The sequence below is a fragment of the Falco peregrinus genome, chromosome 18 (assembly GCF_023634155.1).
Source record: "Falco peregrinus isolate bFalPer1 chromosome 18, bFalPer1.pri, whole genome shotgun sequence".
Lineage (NCBI taxonomy): Eukaryota > Metazoa > Chordata > Aves > Falconiformes > Falconidae > Falco > Falco peregrinus.
This window is the reverse complement of record NC_073738.1, coordinates 623,381-641,014: the sequence shown is the minus strand read 5'-3', so window position 1 is coordinate 641,014 and position 17,634 is coordinate 623,381. Positions and strand designations below refer to the sequence as shown.

The following is a 17,634-nucleotide window of genomic DNA, read 5'->3' as shown; positions in this document are numbered from 1 at the left end:
TTGGCAGGGAGGGGGCCTGTTACACCGCTGTGACACCACTTTAAACAACCAACTTACTGGCAAGGCAAGCCTGGTGTGGTGCTTTCACCGGCAGCTTGGAGCTGCAGAGCTGGCACTGGGGGGTACCCAAAGGCTTTTGTCACCAAGTGGGTATGTGAGTCCCCAGGGGAGAAGGGGGCGGGCACCCGGGTCCCAAGGAAGGCTCTTCGAAAAGAAGGGGGGGGTCCACGGGGAGGGACACACACAACCCCCCGCCGTGTTGCTCCCTGATGCCCCGTGGGGTTGGGAGGTGGCACACGAGGGAATCCTTTCCCTGGGTTCATCGAGGCTGTGGGAGGTGCTGGGAGGAGGAATCGGGTGCACTGATGCCCCTGGGAGGTGTAGGGAGCCCCCCTGGATGCTGGCTGCGCCAGGAACGGGGCTGGAACCTGATCACAGGTGGCACAGGAGAGGGTTTAGCTGGAGCAGTAGCGCAAAATGCGTCCAAAAAGGTTTAAATGTGGGATGAGTTGTCCTGGGAAAGGATGAGGGATGCAAACTGGGGGTTCAGGACCCTTGGTTTGGTGTTTCTGGGGGGTCCAGGGCCTTCCTGGGGCAGTGGCCTCTGGGCTGAGCTGGGGGCACCGAAGTGCCTGAATTCCCCTGCCACTCTGGGGCACTCTGGTGGCTCAGCCATGCCCCTTGTCCGCCAGCTGAAGGTAGGCAGGGGCTGCCGCGAGACCCCCAGGGGGCAGGGGCTTGGGGCTGGTGATCTCCAGGCGTCCCTGTCCCACCCCGGCCACATCTCTGCGATGGAGGGATGAGTCACTCCCATGCTGGTGGGAGCATCCGTTGCCTTGGGGCTCATAGCCCCCCTGTGCCCCCCAGGACAGTCCCTCCCATGGGTGCCTGTGGCTGTGCTGCATCCCTCCACGGGGCTGAGCATCACCCTCCTGTGGTGCTGTACCCCCCCTATACCACAGCTGCAATAAACAGGAGTTTATTGGGGGTTTTCTCTCCCAAAAACTGTTGTTATCCCCTGGTGGGGAATGTGGCCTTGCAGCACCCCCCAAAACGGGGGCAGCGCTGGGGGGTCCTTGTTCCTGGTACTCCCTGAGGGTTATGCCCGGCTGTGGGTGGGGACCCCCCAGCACCCTCCCACTGGTGACAGACCAGGAACTGCTTCCACAGTGTTGGTGTCTTCCCCCAGCACCCAGAGCTGGGGTCCCGCAGCCGACACCAGCACCATCTGGGTACCGGGGCCCAGTTAGGGGACTCAGTACCAGCCGTGGGGAGCTTGCTACTGGTTGGGGGTCTTCAGTCCTACCTGGGGGCTCTGGTACTGGTTGGAGACATGGTACTGGTGAGAGCCTGGTACCAGCTGGGAGCACCAGTACTGGTTGGGCACCCCTGGAGTGGGCTGGGGGCTCTGGTGCTAGCAATGGACCAGTTAGGGCCTCGGGACCAGCCAGGGGGGCTTGGCACAGGCTGGGGAGCTTCAGTCCCGGCTGGGGGCCCAGTGCTGGTGTGGGAGGGTTTGGTACTGGCTGGGGGGTGATACCTGGGGGGGAGGGGTGGGGTGGTGTCTGGTACTGGCTGAGGAGTCCAGTCCTGGGGGAGGGGGGGGGGTGTGTGTCCAGTACTGATGATCCTATACTGACTGGGGGGGGTGTGTGTCTGGTACTGGCTGGGGGGGGGGCAGTACTGGTGTGAGGGGTCCTGAACGGGCTGAGGGGGGCAGTACTGTTGGGGGTTCCTGTATGGGTTGGAGGGAGGGAGGGGGTGCTCTGGTACTGGTTTGGGGTGGGGGAGGCAGTGGTCTGGTACTGGCTGGCGGGTCCAGTCCTTGGCGGGGCATCCAGTACTGGTGGTCCTGTACTGACTGGGGGTGGTCTGGTACCGGCTGGGGGGGGGGGGGCAGTACCCAGTACTGGGGGGGGGGGTGGTCTGGCGCGGTCCGGGGAGTCCCGTCCTCAGAAGGGGGGTCCAGTACTGGTGGCCCTCTGCTGACTTGGGGCGGGGGGGGCTCCGGTACCGCGTGGGGCCCGGGGTGATGCCGGCCGGGGGCTCCGGTACTGCAATGCCGCGGGGTGCCAGCGGCGCTGCGGCAGCCGGGGCGGGGGGGGCGGCGGGGCCCTGGCGGGGCGGGGCGGCCCCGGGGCGGGCGCTGCCGGTGCCGCTGCCGGTGCCGGGGCCGGGGGCGGCGGGGCCCGGTGCCGTGCGCGCGTGCAGGGGGCGGGGGCGGCGCTCCCGGCCCGGCGGCCGCTGCCTGCCCGGCCCGCGGCGGAGCGTCGGGCGGGACGGTCCCCGGCTCCGCGGGCCCGGCGCGGATTATGAGGGAGCCATGAGCCCGCTGCGGGGCTGGCTGCTGGCCGCGCTGCTCTCGCTCACCCCGCGGGCAGGTAGGTCCCGCTCCCCGCACCGGGCCCCGCTCCCCGGCCCCGCTCCCCGCACCGGGCTCCGCACCCCGCACCCGCTCTCCGCTCCCCGCACCGGGCCCCGCACCCGCTCTCCGCTCCCCGGCCCCGCTCCCCAGCCCGGCTCCGGCCCCGCCGCCGCTGCGGCTTTTTCGCTGCATCGACACATTTTTCCGCAGCGCCGCCCCGCAGCGCCCCGGGAGGGGCCGGGCCCTCCATCCCCCCCGGCCCCGCACCTGCCGCCCCCGCAGCCCGGCCCCGGGGTGTCCCCGAGGGAGGTGTCCCCCATGGCGGCCCCCACCCCCGTGTCCCCTGCGTGTCCCCGCGGGAGGTGTCCTCAGAGCGGCTCCTCTGTCCCCTGCGTGTCCCTCCAGGAGGTGTCCCCATCACGCCCCGACCCCTGTCCCCTGGGCGTCTCCTCCGAGGGCCCCCCCAGCCCTCCCATCCCCTTGGTGTCCCCTCGGGGGTGCCACTGTAGAGGCCTTCCCTGTCCCCTGGACATACCCTCAGGAGGTGTCCCTAGCCCGGCCCCCCTGTCCCCTAGGCGTCCCCTCCAGGATGCGCACCTGTGCCCAGACACCCCCCGCCAGGTACAACGGCGTTGCTGGGGGTCCCCCACGTCCCCTGCCCCCCCCTCTGGGATGCATCACTTTACCACGACCCATGGGCGTCCCCTCTAGGACATGCCACTGCCCCGAGCTTCCCCTCCCGGGTACATCCCCATCCTGGTCCCCACATGTCCCCTGGGCACCCACCCCCCCAGCCCATGCTCCCTGGGTGTCCCTTCCTGGCCACAGCACCATGCCTGGGTGCCCCCCACCATGTCTGTCAGACTGGGACACATCCCATACCCACCCTCTGTGTCCCCTGGGCATCCCATCTAGGACACGCGTGGCCCCCCTCGGGATGCAGTGCCACACTTTGTTCCACCCAGACCACATCCCAGCCCCCTGCCGTGTCCCCAGCCCTCCCTGGGCCACCGTGACCGGCTGCGCTGGCCCACAGGTCCCACCGCGCTGCAGCGGCGGCTGCCCCGGGCCGCATGGCCGGAGGGGCGGGTGGTTTCCCAGGTCACCCACCCCAGCAGGCTGGTGGGGCAGAGCGCGGGGGGAGAAGTCCAGAAGCATCAGCTGGACACCAGGGTCAGGAATGAGCCTAGAGGAGCAGGAGGAGGAGGAGGCCCTGTAAGTGAACTGCAGTTCCCCCATCCGCTCTCCTTCTGGGGTCCCTGGGCGGGTGGCAAGGTCCCTTGGTGGGTGGCAAGGTCCCTGGTGGGTGGTGGGATCCCCCAGCAGCTGCTGTCGCTGGCCTGGCTGCACCCTGGCACACATGTGACCACCGGCATCATCCTCAGCTGGAGCCTTCATCCCTCCCTGGGGATCGCACCCGGCGTGTGCCGCCATGGCCGCGGGGTGTGGGTGCTGGGGGAGGTGAAATGGGAGCGGGCAGGCGGCGGCGGCGGCGGCAGTAGCGGCAGTACCGGCGGCAGTAGCGGCAGTACCGGCGGCAGTAGCGGCAGTACCGGCGGCAGTACCGGCGGCAGCGGCAGCGGCCAGGGCTCCTGCAGAGTGAATGGGCTCATGGCTCCCGCTCCCGGCCACGTGGGAGCCGCCCCGCGCGTCTCCCCCGGAGCCTCCCGGGGACCGGCACACGGGTCCCACCCGGGGCTGGGGGGGGCTTGGGGGGGGCGATGCCGTCGACCCCCGCCCCGGCCGGGAGGAAGGCGGAACGAGTTGCCGCAGCCGCCGCAAAGCGGGTTTAAAACCGGTAAAGGCACCGGGCGCCAGGGGATTGGGGGTGTAAAGCCGGGGCGTGGCGGGGGGTATCATGAGGAGGAAGATGATGATGAGGAGGAGGAGGAGGAGGATGACGGAGCGGCTGCGCATCCTGGGGAATCTGGGTCTGAGTCCCGGCGGCAGCAGCAGAGCCCCGCTCCCGGGGAAGTTGCGCGGTGGCCAAGGGGCCGGCGGGGCCCCCAGGGAGGGGTGGGCTCCTCCGTGCACGCCCTGCGAAGCCCCCAGGGGATCCTCCCCCATGCCGGGGCTCGGCGGCTGCGCCTGCCGCGGAACTGGGTCAGCGCAGGGGGGAGGCACGGCCGGGGCCGAGGGGGGGCGGAGGGGGGGATGCTCCGGCAGCACTCACCCAAACGCGGCTCCGAGGAGGTGGGTGCGGGATGGGGGCCCTCCCCACGCTGCAGGAGCGATGATTTTGGGGCAAACCCCAGCGTTTCCCTTTATTTTTAACCCCCAAAAATTCCACATGAAATGCCCCTTTACAGGCTGCGTATTTGGCTTGGGGTTTTTAATTATTATATTAATTTTTTTCGGGGGGGGGGGGGGGCGGGGGGCGGGTGGTGGTGTTGGCTCCGGCTGTCTTGCAGGGGCTGCACCTGGCACGAGTGAGCTTCGTGGTGCGTGCCTTCGGCTCGGCCTTCACCCTCGACCTCCAGCTGAACCAGTGAGCAGCCCCCAGGGGTCCTGGTGGGGCTGGGTGGCACCCATTGTGGGGCTGGGGGCACCCACTGTGGGGCTGGGGGCACCCGTTGTGGGGCTGGGGGCACCCACTGTGGGGCTGCTGCTGCCGCCCAGCAGTAGGGAAGGGGTGGAGAGGCTGCGGGTGCTCGGGGACACGGGGCGGGCTGTGTGGAGCTGTCCCAGCTCCTGTGCCGGGGCGGCTCGTGGGGTGCCAGCACCCTCCCAGACTGGGGGGGTCCCACACCAGGGTGATGCCGCATGGATGGGTGGTGAGCGGGTGCATGATGAGGGTACTGCCGGCAGGGCCACGGCTGCTGCCGTCTCCCTCCTTCTCCTACTCTTCCTCCCCACCGCCGCGGCCTCACCCCCCGCCTGCTCCTGGCAGCCACCTCCTCGCCTCCCACTACGTGGAGCGGCACATCGGCGCGGGCAGCAACGGCAGCCACAGCATGGTAAGCTGCGCGCCACGCCGGGCTGGGCCACACGGATCACACCGCGCCAATGCATGTCACGTCATGCCCAGGTCACACCATATCACACCGCGCCAACCTGTGCCGTGCTGTGCCAGGTCACAACCGTATCACACCATGCCAATCCGTGCCGTGCTGTGTCACGCTGTATCACACGGCGCCAACCTGTCCCGTGCAGTACCAGGTCACGCTGTATCACACCGTGCCCATCCGTGCTGTGCTGTGCCGGGTCACGCTGGATCACACCGTGCTAACCTGTGCCGTGCCGTGCCAGGCCAGCTCTGGGGTCACAGTGGCAGATTTGTAAATCCAGCAGAGGCCCAGGAGCGGCCACCGGCCACTCAACATTTCCACCTGGGTGGTCTTGGGATGCCCCCCTGGCTCTGGGGTGCCCAGCCATGCATCGGGGTGCTGCCCCCGGTGGGTGACGTGCACCTCACGTGGGTGCTGGTGCTGGGTGATGCCCAGGGTGCTTTGCCATGTGCTGCCAGCCTCACCTGGGGCAGCGGTGGGTGTCCCCGCGGGTGCCATGGGTGCCAGGTGTACCCTGGGATGCCAGGCAGCGAACCCCAGAGCCATCGGCCTGGAGATGCTGCCGAGGGGGGCAGCTGTCTGCACAGCACCGGGCAGGATGGGACCCAAGGGCAGGGGCAGGGTCTGGCCAGCTCCGACGCCTCTCCTGGCTCCGGCAGGGCACGGGGGAGCACTGCTACTACCAGGGCCGGATCCGGGGGCAGCCCCACTCCTTTGTGGCTCTCTCCAGCTGTCAGGGCCTGCAGTGAGTACCCCCCACCGCCGGGTGGGCCAAAAGGGGGGCTGGGGGGGGTCTGCACCCCTCTGCGCCCTGTCACCTCCCTCTTTCTTTACAGTGGGGTCTTCTATGACGGCAAAGCCACCTACCTGATCGAGCCCCAGGTGGGCGCCGAGCACGGGCAGGTGAGTGGTGGCAGCAGGACCAGCCACGTGCCTGCCTCAGTTTCTCCACTGCAGCGTTACGGGTCTGGCTACAGCCTAGGGGACACAGGGACGTGGCAGTCCCCCCTCCACACTGTCACAGCCCTATGTGGCCGTGACACTCGTCTCCCTGTGGCAGGGCCTTCGACCACACATTGTCCGGCGTGTACCCAGCTGCACGCGACCAGGTGAGCCTTTGCGCGGAGCTGGAGCTCATCCCCGAGGCCTGGTGATGGTGGCCACGGTGGCCATCATGGCTTCACGTCCTGTGCCCCACCAGCTCTGTCCCTTCCTTCCAGGCTGCCTCTTCCCTGCGCTGAACCCGCGCAGTGCAGGCGGGTTACCAAAGCTGCGGCAGCGGCGGCAGGTGAGCAGGGACAGTGGGGGACCTGGGGCAGGAGACAAGTGACGTGGGGCAGGGGACAAGGATGCTTGACCCCAGCTGGTCCCCAGCTGGTGGCTCAGCCTCGCTGGGGTGGCCACTTGCCCATGGCATGGCTCTGCCACGGGTGCAGCCCAGCTCGCTCGTGGGGACAGGTGTTTGCAGGATGCTGCTCCTCAGGGATGCCCTGGGGTCCCACTGGCAACACCAGAGGGGATCCCCAAGCTCCCCCAGGCAGCTTTTCCCCCCTCCACGCACCCCAGACATCCCTTGTGGGCAGCCGCTAAGGGGGACAACCCGCCTGTGGTGGGGCTCGGAGGGCAAATGCTGCCGGGGCCAGCTCAGCCGTGGGCTCCCGTGGCAGGTACGCCGAGCCCAGCACACCGTTCACAGCGAGACCAAGTACATCGAGCTGGCGGTGGTGAACGACCATCAGCTGGTGAGCGGGGGGGAGGGGGGGGTCGGGGGCTGGTGGGGTGGGCTGGAGGGTTGAGGTGCCCCCCCCTGCCCAACCTGGCCCCTGGTGCCCCCCAGTTCCTGCAGCTCCGCAAGTCCGTGGTTCTCACCAGCAACTTTGCCAAGTCCGTGGTCAACCTGGCTGACATGGTGAGAGAGGGTCCGGGGGGGGTGGGGGGAGTGTCCCGGCCACCCGGTGGCTTTGTTGGGGGGGGGGGTGGGGGGGTGGGGTGGGTATTGACCCCCAGGGGGTTTATCCCTGGAGGGTGTGGTTGTCCCCAGTGCCTGGTGGGTCTGTCCCCAGGGGTTTGTCCCTGGTGGCTTTGTCTCCTGGGGGTGGGTTTCATTCCCAGGGGGTTTGTCCCTGGTGGGTCTGTCCGGGGTCTGTCCCCGGGGAGTTGGTCCTCAGCACCTGGGAGGTTGGCTCCTCGGGGATTTGTCCCCAGGGGTTTCATCTACAGCATGTGGTGGGTTTGTCCTACTGGTGGTTTGTCCCTGGGTGAATTGTCCCAGGGGGGCTGTGCCCCGCTCTGGGGCTGGCTGGGTGGGTGGTGGTGGTGTAATTTGTCCCCAGGGAGTTTTTCGCCAGGGGTTCATCCCTGGTGGCTTTGTCCCTGGGAGGGTTGTCCCTGGCTGGGATTGTCCCTGACAGCTGATGGGTTTGTCCTAGCCAGGGCTTTCATCCCCAGTGCCATCCCCTCGTTGTCCCTTCATCCCCGCAGATCTACAAGGAGCAGCTCAACACGCGCATCGTGCTGGTGGCCATGGAGACATGGGCCTCGGAGGACCGGATCCGGATGGGGGAGGATTCCCTGGAGACCCTGAACGAGTTCGTGAAGTACCGGCGTGAGGGGCCGGCAGAGCAGAGTGACACCGTCCACCTCTTCTCGTGAGTGCCGCGTCCACGTCACCTCCCCGGGGCCAGGGGCTGCTGCTGCCTGTCCCCACCATCCTCACCGTCCTCTGCCTTGCAGGGGTCGCACATTTCAGAGCAGCCGCAGCGGCACCGCCTTCGTGGGGGGCATCTGCTCACCCGCCCGTGCGGGGGGGGTCAACGAGGTGAGTGCGGCGAGACCCCCATGAGAGCGGGCTGGGGGTCAGGGGGGTCCCTCTGGTGACTCCCCCATCCCTCCCGCGCAGTACGGCAACGTGGCCGCCATGGCAGTGACACTGGCGCAGACACTGGGGCAGAACGTGGGCATGATGTGGAATAAGCACCGCATGGCTGCAGGTACCCGCTGTCCCCCCGGGAGCGGGATGGGGACAGTGCGGGGGACACCCCCTGGTGCCACCAAGCTGGCGGTGGGACAGCCCACGCTCCCAGCCCCTCTCCTCTCCTCCCAGGGGACTGCCGGTGTCCGGACTCGTGGCTGGGCTGCATCATGGAGGACACAGGGTGGGTGCCTGCTCAGGGTGGCACTGCCACCATCCCCTGCATGCCCCGTGTCACTGCTCCCAGCGGGGGAGGGGGGGGGGGTCCTGCCCCATTTGGGTGCCAGGCGGGTGGCACGGGGGGGTGATGGTGGTCCCTGCCCTGCAGGTACTACCTCCCCCGCAAGTTCTCCCGCTGCAGCATCGACGAGTACAACCAGTTCCTGCAGGACGGCGGTGGCAGCTGCCTCTTCAACAAACCCCTGAAGGTAACGGGGCCCCCCAGCCCCCCCGACCCTGAGGCAGCTGTCGCAGGGGGGGCACAATGCTCTGGGGGCAGCTCCGAGGGTCCCCTGGGACTCACGGTCTCCCCCAGCCCCTGCCATGTCCAAGGTAACAGCACCAGCACTGACCCCTGTGTCCCCGGTGGGGGCCAGAGCCGGACCCTTGCGCTCGGCAGCAGCAAGCGAGCGGTCTGGGCGTCCTGCCGTTCCCTGGGGACACGATGCCCTTTTTGGGGGGCTCATGGCAGCACCCAGCTGGGGGCTCCCCCAGCATCTCTCATGTGTGTGTCGTGTCCTTCTCCTTGGTCCCGGCAGCTCCTGGACCCTCCAGAGTGTGGCAATGGCTTCGTGGAGGCGGGCGAGGAGTGCGACTGCGGCTCGCTGGCGGTGAGCGGGGACCGGGCTCTGCTCGCCACGGTCGTGCTGGGGCCACCGGCATTGCCGGGTGGCTGATACGCTGTGGCTGTGGCTGCTGTCCCAGCAGGAGTGCGCCAAGAGCGGGGGAAACTGCTGCAAGAAGTGCACGCTGACCCACGACGCCATGTGCAGCGACGGGCTCTGCTGCAAAGGCTGCAAGGTCTGGGGCTGGGGGGTCTGGAGCTGGCGTCCCACGGGGCCGGATTCGGTGGGCTGCTGGGGGTCCCATGCCACAGGCTCCTGACGTGGCGGCTTCATCCCCTGGGTGCAGTACGAGCCACGTGGCGTGTCCTGCCGGGAGGCCGTGAACGAATGTGACATCCCTGAGAGCTGCACCGGGGACTCCAGCCAGGTGAGCCGGGCTGGGGTGGACACGGCGCGACATGTAGCGGGGCCACGCGGCATCACCCATCCTCTTCTCCGTGTACCCCCAGTGTCCCCCCAACCTCCACAAGCTGGATGGCTACTTCTGTGAAAACGAGCAGGTGAGTCCGGCGCAGCGGGACGTGGCCATGGTGTCAGGCATGTCCCTGTGGGCTCCAGCATCCTGGCGCTTGCGCAAGCTGGCGGCTGCGGCCGTGGCTGAGCCACGCAGCGGGGTGAGCCGGCTCCCGTGGCTCCCCTGCGAGCCAGGGCTGCGGTCCCTGTGCCGTGTGCCTTCCACGCGTGTGGCCGTGGACCCGTATCCCACAAGACTTCCCAAGCATCCACAGCTGCAGCCTGTGCTGACTCGCCCGTGGCGATGGGTCGTGCAAACCCTCCGTGCGCACACGTGCGGGGGTCCCTGTGCCCCAACACCGTCCCGTGGCTGCGTGCATGCACACGTGGCTCCCCGGACCCTGTGCCACGTGAACCTGCCCATGCAGGTGGTCCTGGGGCCAAGCACGCACGTGGGGGGGTGCCATCGTCCTTGCAGCACCCCCACGGCCGCCCACACGTGCATGAGCCCCCCCTGCAGCCCCGACCCCTCTCCCTGCTTCCCAGGGACGATGCTACGGTGGGCGCTGCAAGACAAGAGACCGGCAGTGCAACGCGTTGTGGGGCCATGGTAAGTGTCAGCCCTGGGGTGGCTTTGCTAGGGGCGGGGAGGGGGGACAGCAGGTGATGAGCGAGTGACATTTTTTCCCAGGCTCGGCTGAGCGCTTCTGCTATGAGAAGCTCAATGTGGAGGGGACGGAGAGGGGCAACTGCGGGCACGAGGGTCTGGGCTGGATGCAGTGCAACAAGCAGTGAGTGAGCCGTGTCCTGCGTCCCCTCACGGGTGCCACCTGCCCACACCAGTGATGCCACTGGTGCCTTGCAGGGATGTTCTCTGCGGCTTCCTCCTCTGCGCCAACATCTCGGGTGCGCCCCGGCTGGGTGAGCTCAGCGGCGAGATCACCACCACCACCTTCTTCCACCAAAACCGCTACGTGGACTGCAGGTGGGTGCCACCGCTGTGGGGACAGGGATGTCCGGGGGGGGTCCCAGTGTCACCTGCTCTCGCCATCCTGGTGCAGGGGAGGCCACGTGCAGCTGGTGGACGGCTCGGACCTGAGCTACGTGGAGGACGGGACGCCCTGCGGCCCCGGCATGCTGTGTCTCGACCGCAAATGCCTTCCAGCCACCGCCTTTAACTTCAGCTCCTGCCCCGGCAGCTGGGATGGGAAGATCTGCTTCGACCACGGGGTGAGGGACATGGAGGGGGACAAATGGGACCTCAGGGGGGTGCCACAGCGGTGGGCAGGGTGACACTGTCCCCTCACAGGTTTGCAGCAATGAGGGCAAGTGCATCTGCCGGGCCGAGTGGACAGGGAAGGACTGCAGCGTCTACGACCCCATCCCTGAGCCAAAGCCGACGGGAGAGACTGAACGATACAAGGGTCCGTGCACCCCGCGGGGTGGGGGTGGGGGAGGGGTGCTCCCCACATCCCTGCCACCCCCCGTCCCCACCGGCGGGGGTGTCCTGCTTTGTTCCCAGCCACCCCCAGGGTGTCCCCCCCACCCTGGTGCCGCAGCTCAGCTGGGCACAGCTGGCTCTCGCCCCCTCCCCGGTCCCCAGGGCACTAGCGCTGCCCTGGGGCTGTGTCCCCTCCCCACTGATGTGTGTCGATGTCCCCTCCTCCCTGTCCCCTCTGTCACAGGTCCCAGTGGCACCAATATCATTATCGGCTCCATCGCGGGGGCCGTGCTGGTGGCTGCCATCGTCCTAGGGGGGACAGGCTGGGGATTTAAGTAAGCAGCCACTGCATGGCTCGTCCCCCCCCGCTGCTGTCACCAGCCACGTCCCCCCTGCTCACCATCACTGCGCCAGGGCCAGCCCCAACGCTCCTGGGGACACCCGTGGGTGGGGGCACTGCCAGTCTCCCCCCAGCTGGACATCACTTGTGCTGTGGTCCCCTGCGGGCTGGGGCTGCCTGGTTCCTGTGTCCCTGCCTCGTCCCTTGTCCCCAGCCCCTGCCTGCTGTCCTGGCCCTGCCTGCCCTGCCTGCACGTGGCGCTGGGGGTTCACTGTCACCCTGGCCCCTCACTCAGTCCTGGCCATGTCCGTCCCTGAGCATGGGGTACTGGGGTGGGGGCTGTGTCGGTGGCCCCCGTGCGTGTGCTGCTGCCTGGCACTGGGACACGTCTGCTGCCTGTGGGACCAGGGACACTGCAGGCGGGTGACACTGGGGAGGACGGCAGGGACACAGGGGTGGCACTAACTCTCCTCTCTTCTCCCCCCTGCCACCCCCCAAGGAACATCCGCCGAGGAAGGTACGACCCGGCGCAGCAGGGAGTGTAACTGCCCCCCCCCCCCCCCTCGTCTCCTCCTCGTCACCGTTAATGTCACCATCACCGTCCGGCAGCCTGACAGCGTGGGAGCCCCCCGGCCGGGCCCGTCTGTCCATGTCGCTGTGTGTCCGGCCGTGCTGTCTCCATCTCTGTGCCCCTCACAGCTGAAAAGAGACAGCGGCTGGGGGGGGCCTGGCAGCAGCCCCCCCCGGTGCTAGCTCTATTCAGCTCAGTGTCCCCCCGTGTGTCCCCACCGTGTCACAGCCCCACACTAAACGCACCCCACTTCTGTGTTGCAGGTCCGGGGGGGCCTGAGCAGGGCTGCGCTGCCCCACACACCCTCCCCAGCACCTCATTAACAGCAATTCAATGGGGCACCGCTGCTGAGAGCCCGGCTGAGGAGGAGAGCTGGGGGGGGCACCCGGGACCACCCCCCCCGACCCCCACCGCACCACCACGAATGTACACAGCCCCCAGCCCCGACCCTGGGGCTGGCAGTACTCCCAGCACTGGGATGAATGTACCTGCAGGGGTGAGCGGGGACCACCCCCCCCCCTCAGCCCCACATCCCCCCCTCTGACCCCCATCAGCATCTTCCGGCTTGGGGGCCTGGGTCCTCCAAACAGCAAGCCAGTATAGCCCAGAACGAGGCCAGTACACCCCAGCACCAGGCCAGCACCCCTCCCCAGTGCAGGGCCTGGGAGCCGTGTCCCCCCCAGCCCAGACGCCAGGTCTGGGATGGGGTCCATGGGGGCTGGGATGGCACCCCCAGACGTGCCCCCCCCCCCCCCCCCAAGCAGCTCAGCATGTGAGGCATGTCCCCCCCCAAACTCCCTCCTGCTCCCAAATCTCATGGCTGTGCCCACCCAGCTGTGGGAGACCAAGGTCCCCAGCACTGGGGACTGTCACCCATGGGTGAGCTCCAAACTGGTGGCACTGGGGTGAGGGAAGTGGGGGGCAGGTGACAGCAGGGCCCACCTTGGGTGTCTGGGGTACAGGGTGAGCCCCGGGCTGGTGGCACATGGGGCTGCCTGGGGGGTGTCACCCCAGTTCCACAGCAGGCTGGTGGCACCTGTCCCCTGGTGTCCAGCACCTGCTGGGTGTCCTCATCCCCATGGCAGGTGGGTGGGATGTGTCACCCCATCCCCACGTCACCCTGCATGGGGTGGCTCCATGAGGCCACCCAACCCACAGCACCACAGAGCACCGGGAGCCCACACCAGTCCCTGCAACCACTGATGACGCTGCATCGTGTGGCAACACTCCTGGTGACACTTGGTGGGGGGACAGGGGGGAACAACACTCCATGTCCACAGCAGGTTGGGGGTGGCCCCTTAGTGCCCTCCCTTAACCACCTCTGGGCCCCTTTGCCAAGGGGGTAGAGGGTGACCAAGGATGTCCCCAAGCTCAGCCATGGCTGAGGCATGTGGTGGCCCCCAGTACTGTGTGACAGCCCAGCTGGGCACCCACAGCACCCATGGGTGCCTTGGCTGTGGTGGCACCAGCCAGGACTGGGAGGCGACAGCAGGACAGGGGGTGGGCAGATGTCCCCAGGCTTGGCTTTGGTGGCGGCTCGCCATGTGACCTATCAGCAATGGGCTGGAGAACACAGGACCTGGGGCCACCACCAGCACAGGGGGTCTGGCCCAACCCCCGCACCTCCAGCACTGTCACCACAATGTCCCCACAGCTGTCATGGCCACAGTGCTGGGGTGGTCCCCGCAGCGAGGGGATGCCCCTTGTTTCAGAGTAAGAAGCCGCCATTGTCACTGGGTTTGGGGACATTAATATATATATATATATATATATATAAAAAAAATATTGGGGTTTTTTTTCTTAATGATTTTAATGCTGTAAGGTCAGGCAGTACCACTGGTGCTGCCGCGGACGTGCCAGGGAGGGAGCGCGGCTGGGATGGGGGGTGCACCCAGTGCTTCCAGATCCAAGAGAGCAAACCTTCCCCCTCCCCGGACCCCCTCCCACCCCCAGCAGACCGAGCTGATGGGCCCCATCCCAGCACGTGGCAGTGGACAAGCACACTGGGGGGGTGGTAAACCCCCGCCCCGCCAACTCACCGCCGGCCTCACCGCCATCCTGCACCGCCTCGCTCTGCGCTACCGCCCACAGCTGGGATGGGGCCTGGGGTCATGGGGTGGGGGCTTTGCTGCCCACAGCCGAACACTCGCGCCTCATCTCGCACTCCTGCTTTGCACGCACCGGGGAGCTGCCATCGCCGCTGCCGGAGCTGCCGTTGCCGGAGCCGCCACGTGCTCCTCGCTCGGCCCTGGCTTCAGTCCCCGGGAAGCCTCCTGCAATGTTGCAGAATTTATTTACAATAAAGATTTGGAAAACAATGGGATTTCTGCTTTTCACCAGTGCTGGGGGTGGGAAGCACGGTGCCAGGGTGGCACAAGCCTCCCCAAATTTCATCCACGAGGATGCTCCAGCCCCTGGTCCCCTCCACCTCATCCCACCGATGGCCTCCCCACGTCCCACACTCCCCCCTGGCCCATCTCCAGTTCATTTCTCAGTCGGGGTTCCCATCGTATGGAGACGATGGCATGTGTCGAGTGCTCCCCCTCTGCGCTTCTGCCCAGCTGGGGACCCTGCCCCACCGCAGGGACACGTGGCTCCCTGTCCCACCACAGAGACGCTCAGTCCTGCGCCTGTCCCAGAGTGAGGACACTGCTCCATCCCTGTCACCCCGTGCGCACCAGTCACTGTCCCAGCATGGGGACCGGTCCCTTGCTCATCTCTGGGACACAAAGGCTGCTCAGGGACACAGGGACAGGTTCCCACCCCCTCCCAGGGACATAGGCTGGGTTAGTGCCGTGCAGGATCCCGCCTGGCTCTGCAGCAGGGTGAGCAGCCCCTGGCAGACGGGGACTCGGGGATAGGGCCCCACAAGGATGGAGCATCTTCCCGTGAGACCGACGGGTGGTGCTCGGCACAGCCGCCTCCTGCTCGGCACATCAGCCACGAGAGGGCTCCCCCAGCCCAGCCGCGACGGAGCGGGGGATGCTCCGACTTCCCCGAGCTGCTCCAGGGCCACGCGCGCCCCCGCAGCGCCCAGCCCCGAGCTGGCCGGATGGAGCCCGAGGACAAAGGCACAGGCTGGGGAAGGGGCTGCAGCGGGGAAGGGGCTGCAGCCCGCCCTCCCTGTTCAGCGCCCTTTGATGGCAAAGTCGGTGGCAGATGGGGGACACCACACGAGTGTTGCTGCCGCCCCCCTTGGCGCTGGCAGCAGCAGGAGAGGCCCAGCAGCCCCCTGCCCACAGAACGTTACTTCCCGGGGGGGTCCCTTCTCTGCCAGCCAGGGACAAGGGTGGGATTCAGGGCAACAACCCACCCCGGAGCGGCTGAGCCCCCAACCTGTGGGGCTGGGGGCGCCCCTTGCCCTGCAGAGCCCCCGAGGGACCCACTCTGGTGCGCGGCACAAAACCACACCTGGATTCAGTGCCGCGGAGACTCGCGTCCCAGTCTGCTGGGGTGCGTGACGACACGTGCTGCCAGCTCTGCCCCACTTGCAGTGCTGGGGGTGCCCGGGAGCACCTTGGGGTGCTGCCCGGGTGCTCCTCGGGGTGCTGCCTCCCGCAGGGGGACCCACCCCCAGGCAGGGTCTCTCTCCTCGTTTCAGAAGGGTCAAGTCCATCTTATTAAAGCAATCACCGTCACCCGCTCGCTCTGTCCCCTCCAGCCAAGGCCTCGCAGGAGGCAGTGAGGGGCGGGGAAGATGCCGGAGGAGCCTCCGGCCATGGCAGGGAGTGCGAGGCCAGCAGCCAGCTGAGCTGGGGGGGTCTGTGGCAGGAGCCACCCCCCATCCTCACTGCCTCCTCAGCCGCAGGGTCCTCCCCTGGCAGGGCAAGGCTCAGAGCAAACAGCCCGTTTCTCCCTGTGCTGTCGTGAGCCTGCTACAGCCGAGATGTCTTTATACCCCTTAAGGACTTCGGCTGCGGATTTGCTACCAGCCAGAACTGAGGTGCATCTTGGCAAGGAGCTATTTTGGGCTGGTGTCTAGATACCAGCATGATGAGTGAGCCAGAAATATTCCAGATGCACAGACTGTTTCTAAATCTCAAGTTATTCAGGGCCTTCAGGGTCAGGAGGGCAAAAAACATGAGTTAAAGTCGGCCCAGCTCCGCGCTGCGGCCCCGCAGGGTTAGGCAGCCCCTGCGCCCCTCGCTCAGCGCAGGGTCCTGCTCACCAGCACCGCTGCGGTGCCAGGGAGGCTCACGAGGACACCACGGCGAGGTCAGGCCTGCCCGGCACACAGGAGATGCTCCTTGGCAGGAGGGTCCAGTGCACAGAGGCACTCAGCGCCCCACGCTGCTGCTCCTTTCCACCACAACCTTTTCCAGCTCCTTTCTAGGTTCCTCCGTCACAGCACCCGGCTCCTCTGCCTTGAAAAGAGGCTGCCCCAAAAGGCAGAGCACAGGCTGGCCAGATGCTGCAGCATTTCTGCCTCTCGAGCTCCTTTCCCAGGTCCTAACCTGCCAGTTTTATGCTAGAGACCAGTCCCTGCGCTCAGCTCTGCTCCACGCTCCTCATCGACCACCGCCAGCCTTTAGCCACACTTGCTAAAGGCTAGCCACATCGCCCGAGGGAGAAGCCACAGTCTCCCATTTCCAGGCTGGGTGCCGAGATGCTCCTCCAACAACGGCTGCGAGGTCGGTAGCGGTTTGTCAGTTCCTCTGAGGTCACTTGCGGAGCTCTCCCCCCGGTCCCAGTGTGGTGCATCCCCCCGTAACGCACACCTGGAAGGATGCGCAGGGAGCGACGGTTTGGGCAGGCCTGGGGGATGCGCCTGGCTGAACAGCTGTCGCTTCACGGGGATAAACTCGGGGACTCATTTGCCCCTCTTTTTGCTGAAAGCAGCAATGGGTCTCTAAGATGGATCCAGCCAATCTCAAAAACCTGAAATGGGAAAAAAAACCCCTAAAATCCTTCATTATATGTAAATCCAAAGAAATAAGAAACCAAGACAGCCACCTCTGTGTCTGTGCCATTACATAATGGGAAACCCTTGAACCTAAAATATCTCCGCTCCTTTGGTTGCCGAAGCTCACGATTGACCATCTGGCTGTGATTTTTCAGCTATAATCTAATGAGGCAGGCGTTGCTTTTAGGGTGCACACAAGGAAGAAAGTCCTCAAGGACTCCCCGGGAACACGGTTGCGGCAGAGGCCGCAGCATGGGGGGCTGCCACGTGAGCGGCAGCTTATGCGGACAGAGGGAGGCTATGATTTTCCAGCTCTTGTGCTCCTAAAAAAGTGGAGACATTGGGTCAGCTTTTGAGAGCAGAGGGAGCCATCAAGATGGTCAGGAGGCAACGCTGCTGTGTGAAGTGAAACGGGGAAATGTCATCCTGAAGGGAGTATTCTTGGGGGATAAATCACAGGCCAGAGAAAGTTAACACCCCAAATACTGGCTGCACAAGGAGGCTGAACAAAGTATGTCCTAATTTTCCACGCACATAAATGAAGAACCTGAACTGAACTCTGACCGCAAACCAGGACGCAGGTTTTCCAGCTGGGAAACGCTCCGAAGGCTGACACAATCGCACGGCACAGCGGCTGTCCGTCTGTCCCTCCCCTGTTTGAAGCACCCCAGTCACGCACCCACGCCCTCAAGCCACAGGGGCTTTCCACTCCAGTGACAATGCTGGAAGACAGCGCG

The 17,634-nt window shown here is 66.4% G+C and overlaps 1 protein-coding gene across 4 annotated transcripts; it reads left to right on the top strand.

The window, feature by feature from the left end:
- The first annotated feature begins 2,158 nt into the window (after window positions 1-2,158).
- Window positions 2,159-14,312, top strand: ADAM11 (ADAM metallopeptidase domain 11). Of its 4 annotated transcripts, XM_055790042.1 has the most exons (27): window positions 2,160-2,381; window positions 3,402-3,580; window positions 4,777-4,853; window positions 5,256-5,322; window positions 6,033-6,118; window positions 6,210-6,276; window positions 6,434-6,482; window positions 6,594-6,661; window positions 7,041-7,115; window positions 7,211-7,282; window positions 7,855-8,021; window positions 8,107-8,191; window positions 8,273-8,363; window positions 8,477-8,528; window positions 8,673-8,772; window positions 9,103-9,174; window positions 9,272-9,364; window positions 9,476-9,556; window positions 9,639-9,689; window positions 10,189-10,252; window positions 10,334-10,433; window positions 10,508-10,627; window positions 10,704-10,872; window positions 10,952-11,066; window positions 11,328-11,418; window positions 11,923-11,940; window positions 12,258-12,404. In XM_055790042.1, exons 1-27 carry the CDS (start codon window positions 2,324-2,326, stop codon window positions 12,271-12,273), a joined length of 2,283 nt encoding a protein of 760 aa, XP_055646017.1. In that variant the 5' UTR covers window positions 2,160-2,323; the 3' UTR covers window positions 12,274-12,404. The 4 variants fall into 4 exon arrangements, with proteins under 4 accessions (XP_055646015.1, XP_055646017.1, XP_055646016.1 ...); XM_055790040.1 differs by lacking the exon at window positions 11,328-11,418 and having other exon boundaries at window positions 2,159-2,381; window positions 12,258-14,312; XM_055790041.1 differs by lacking the exon at window positions 12,258-12,404 and having other exon boundaries at window positions 11,923-12,104.
- The last annotated feature ends 3,322 nt before the right edge of the window (window positions 14,313-17,634 follow it).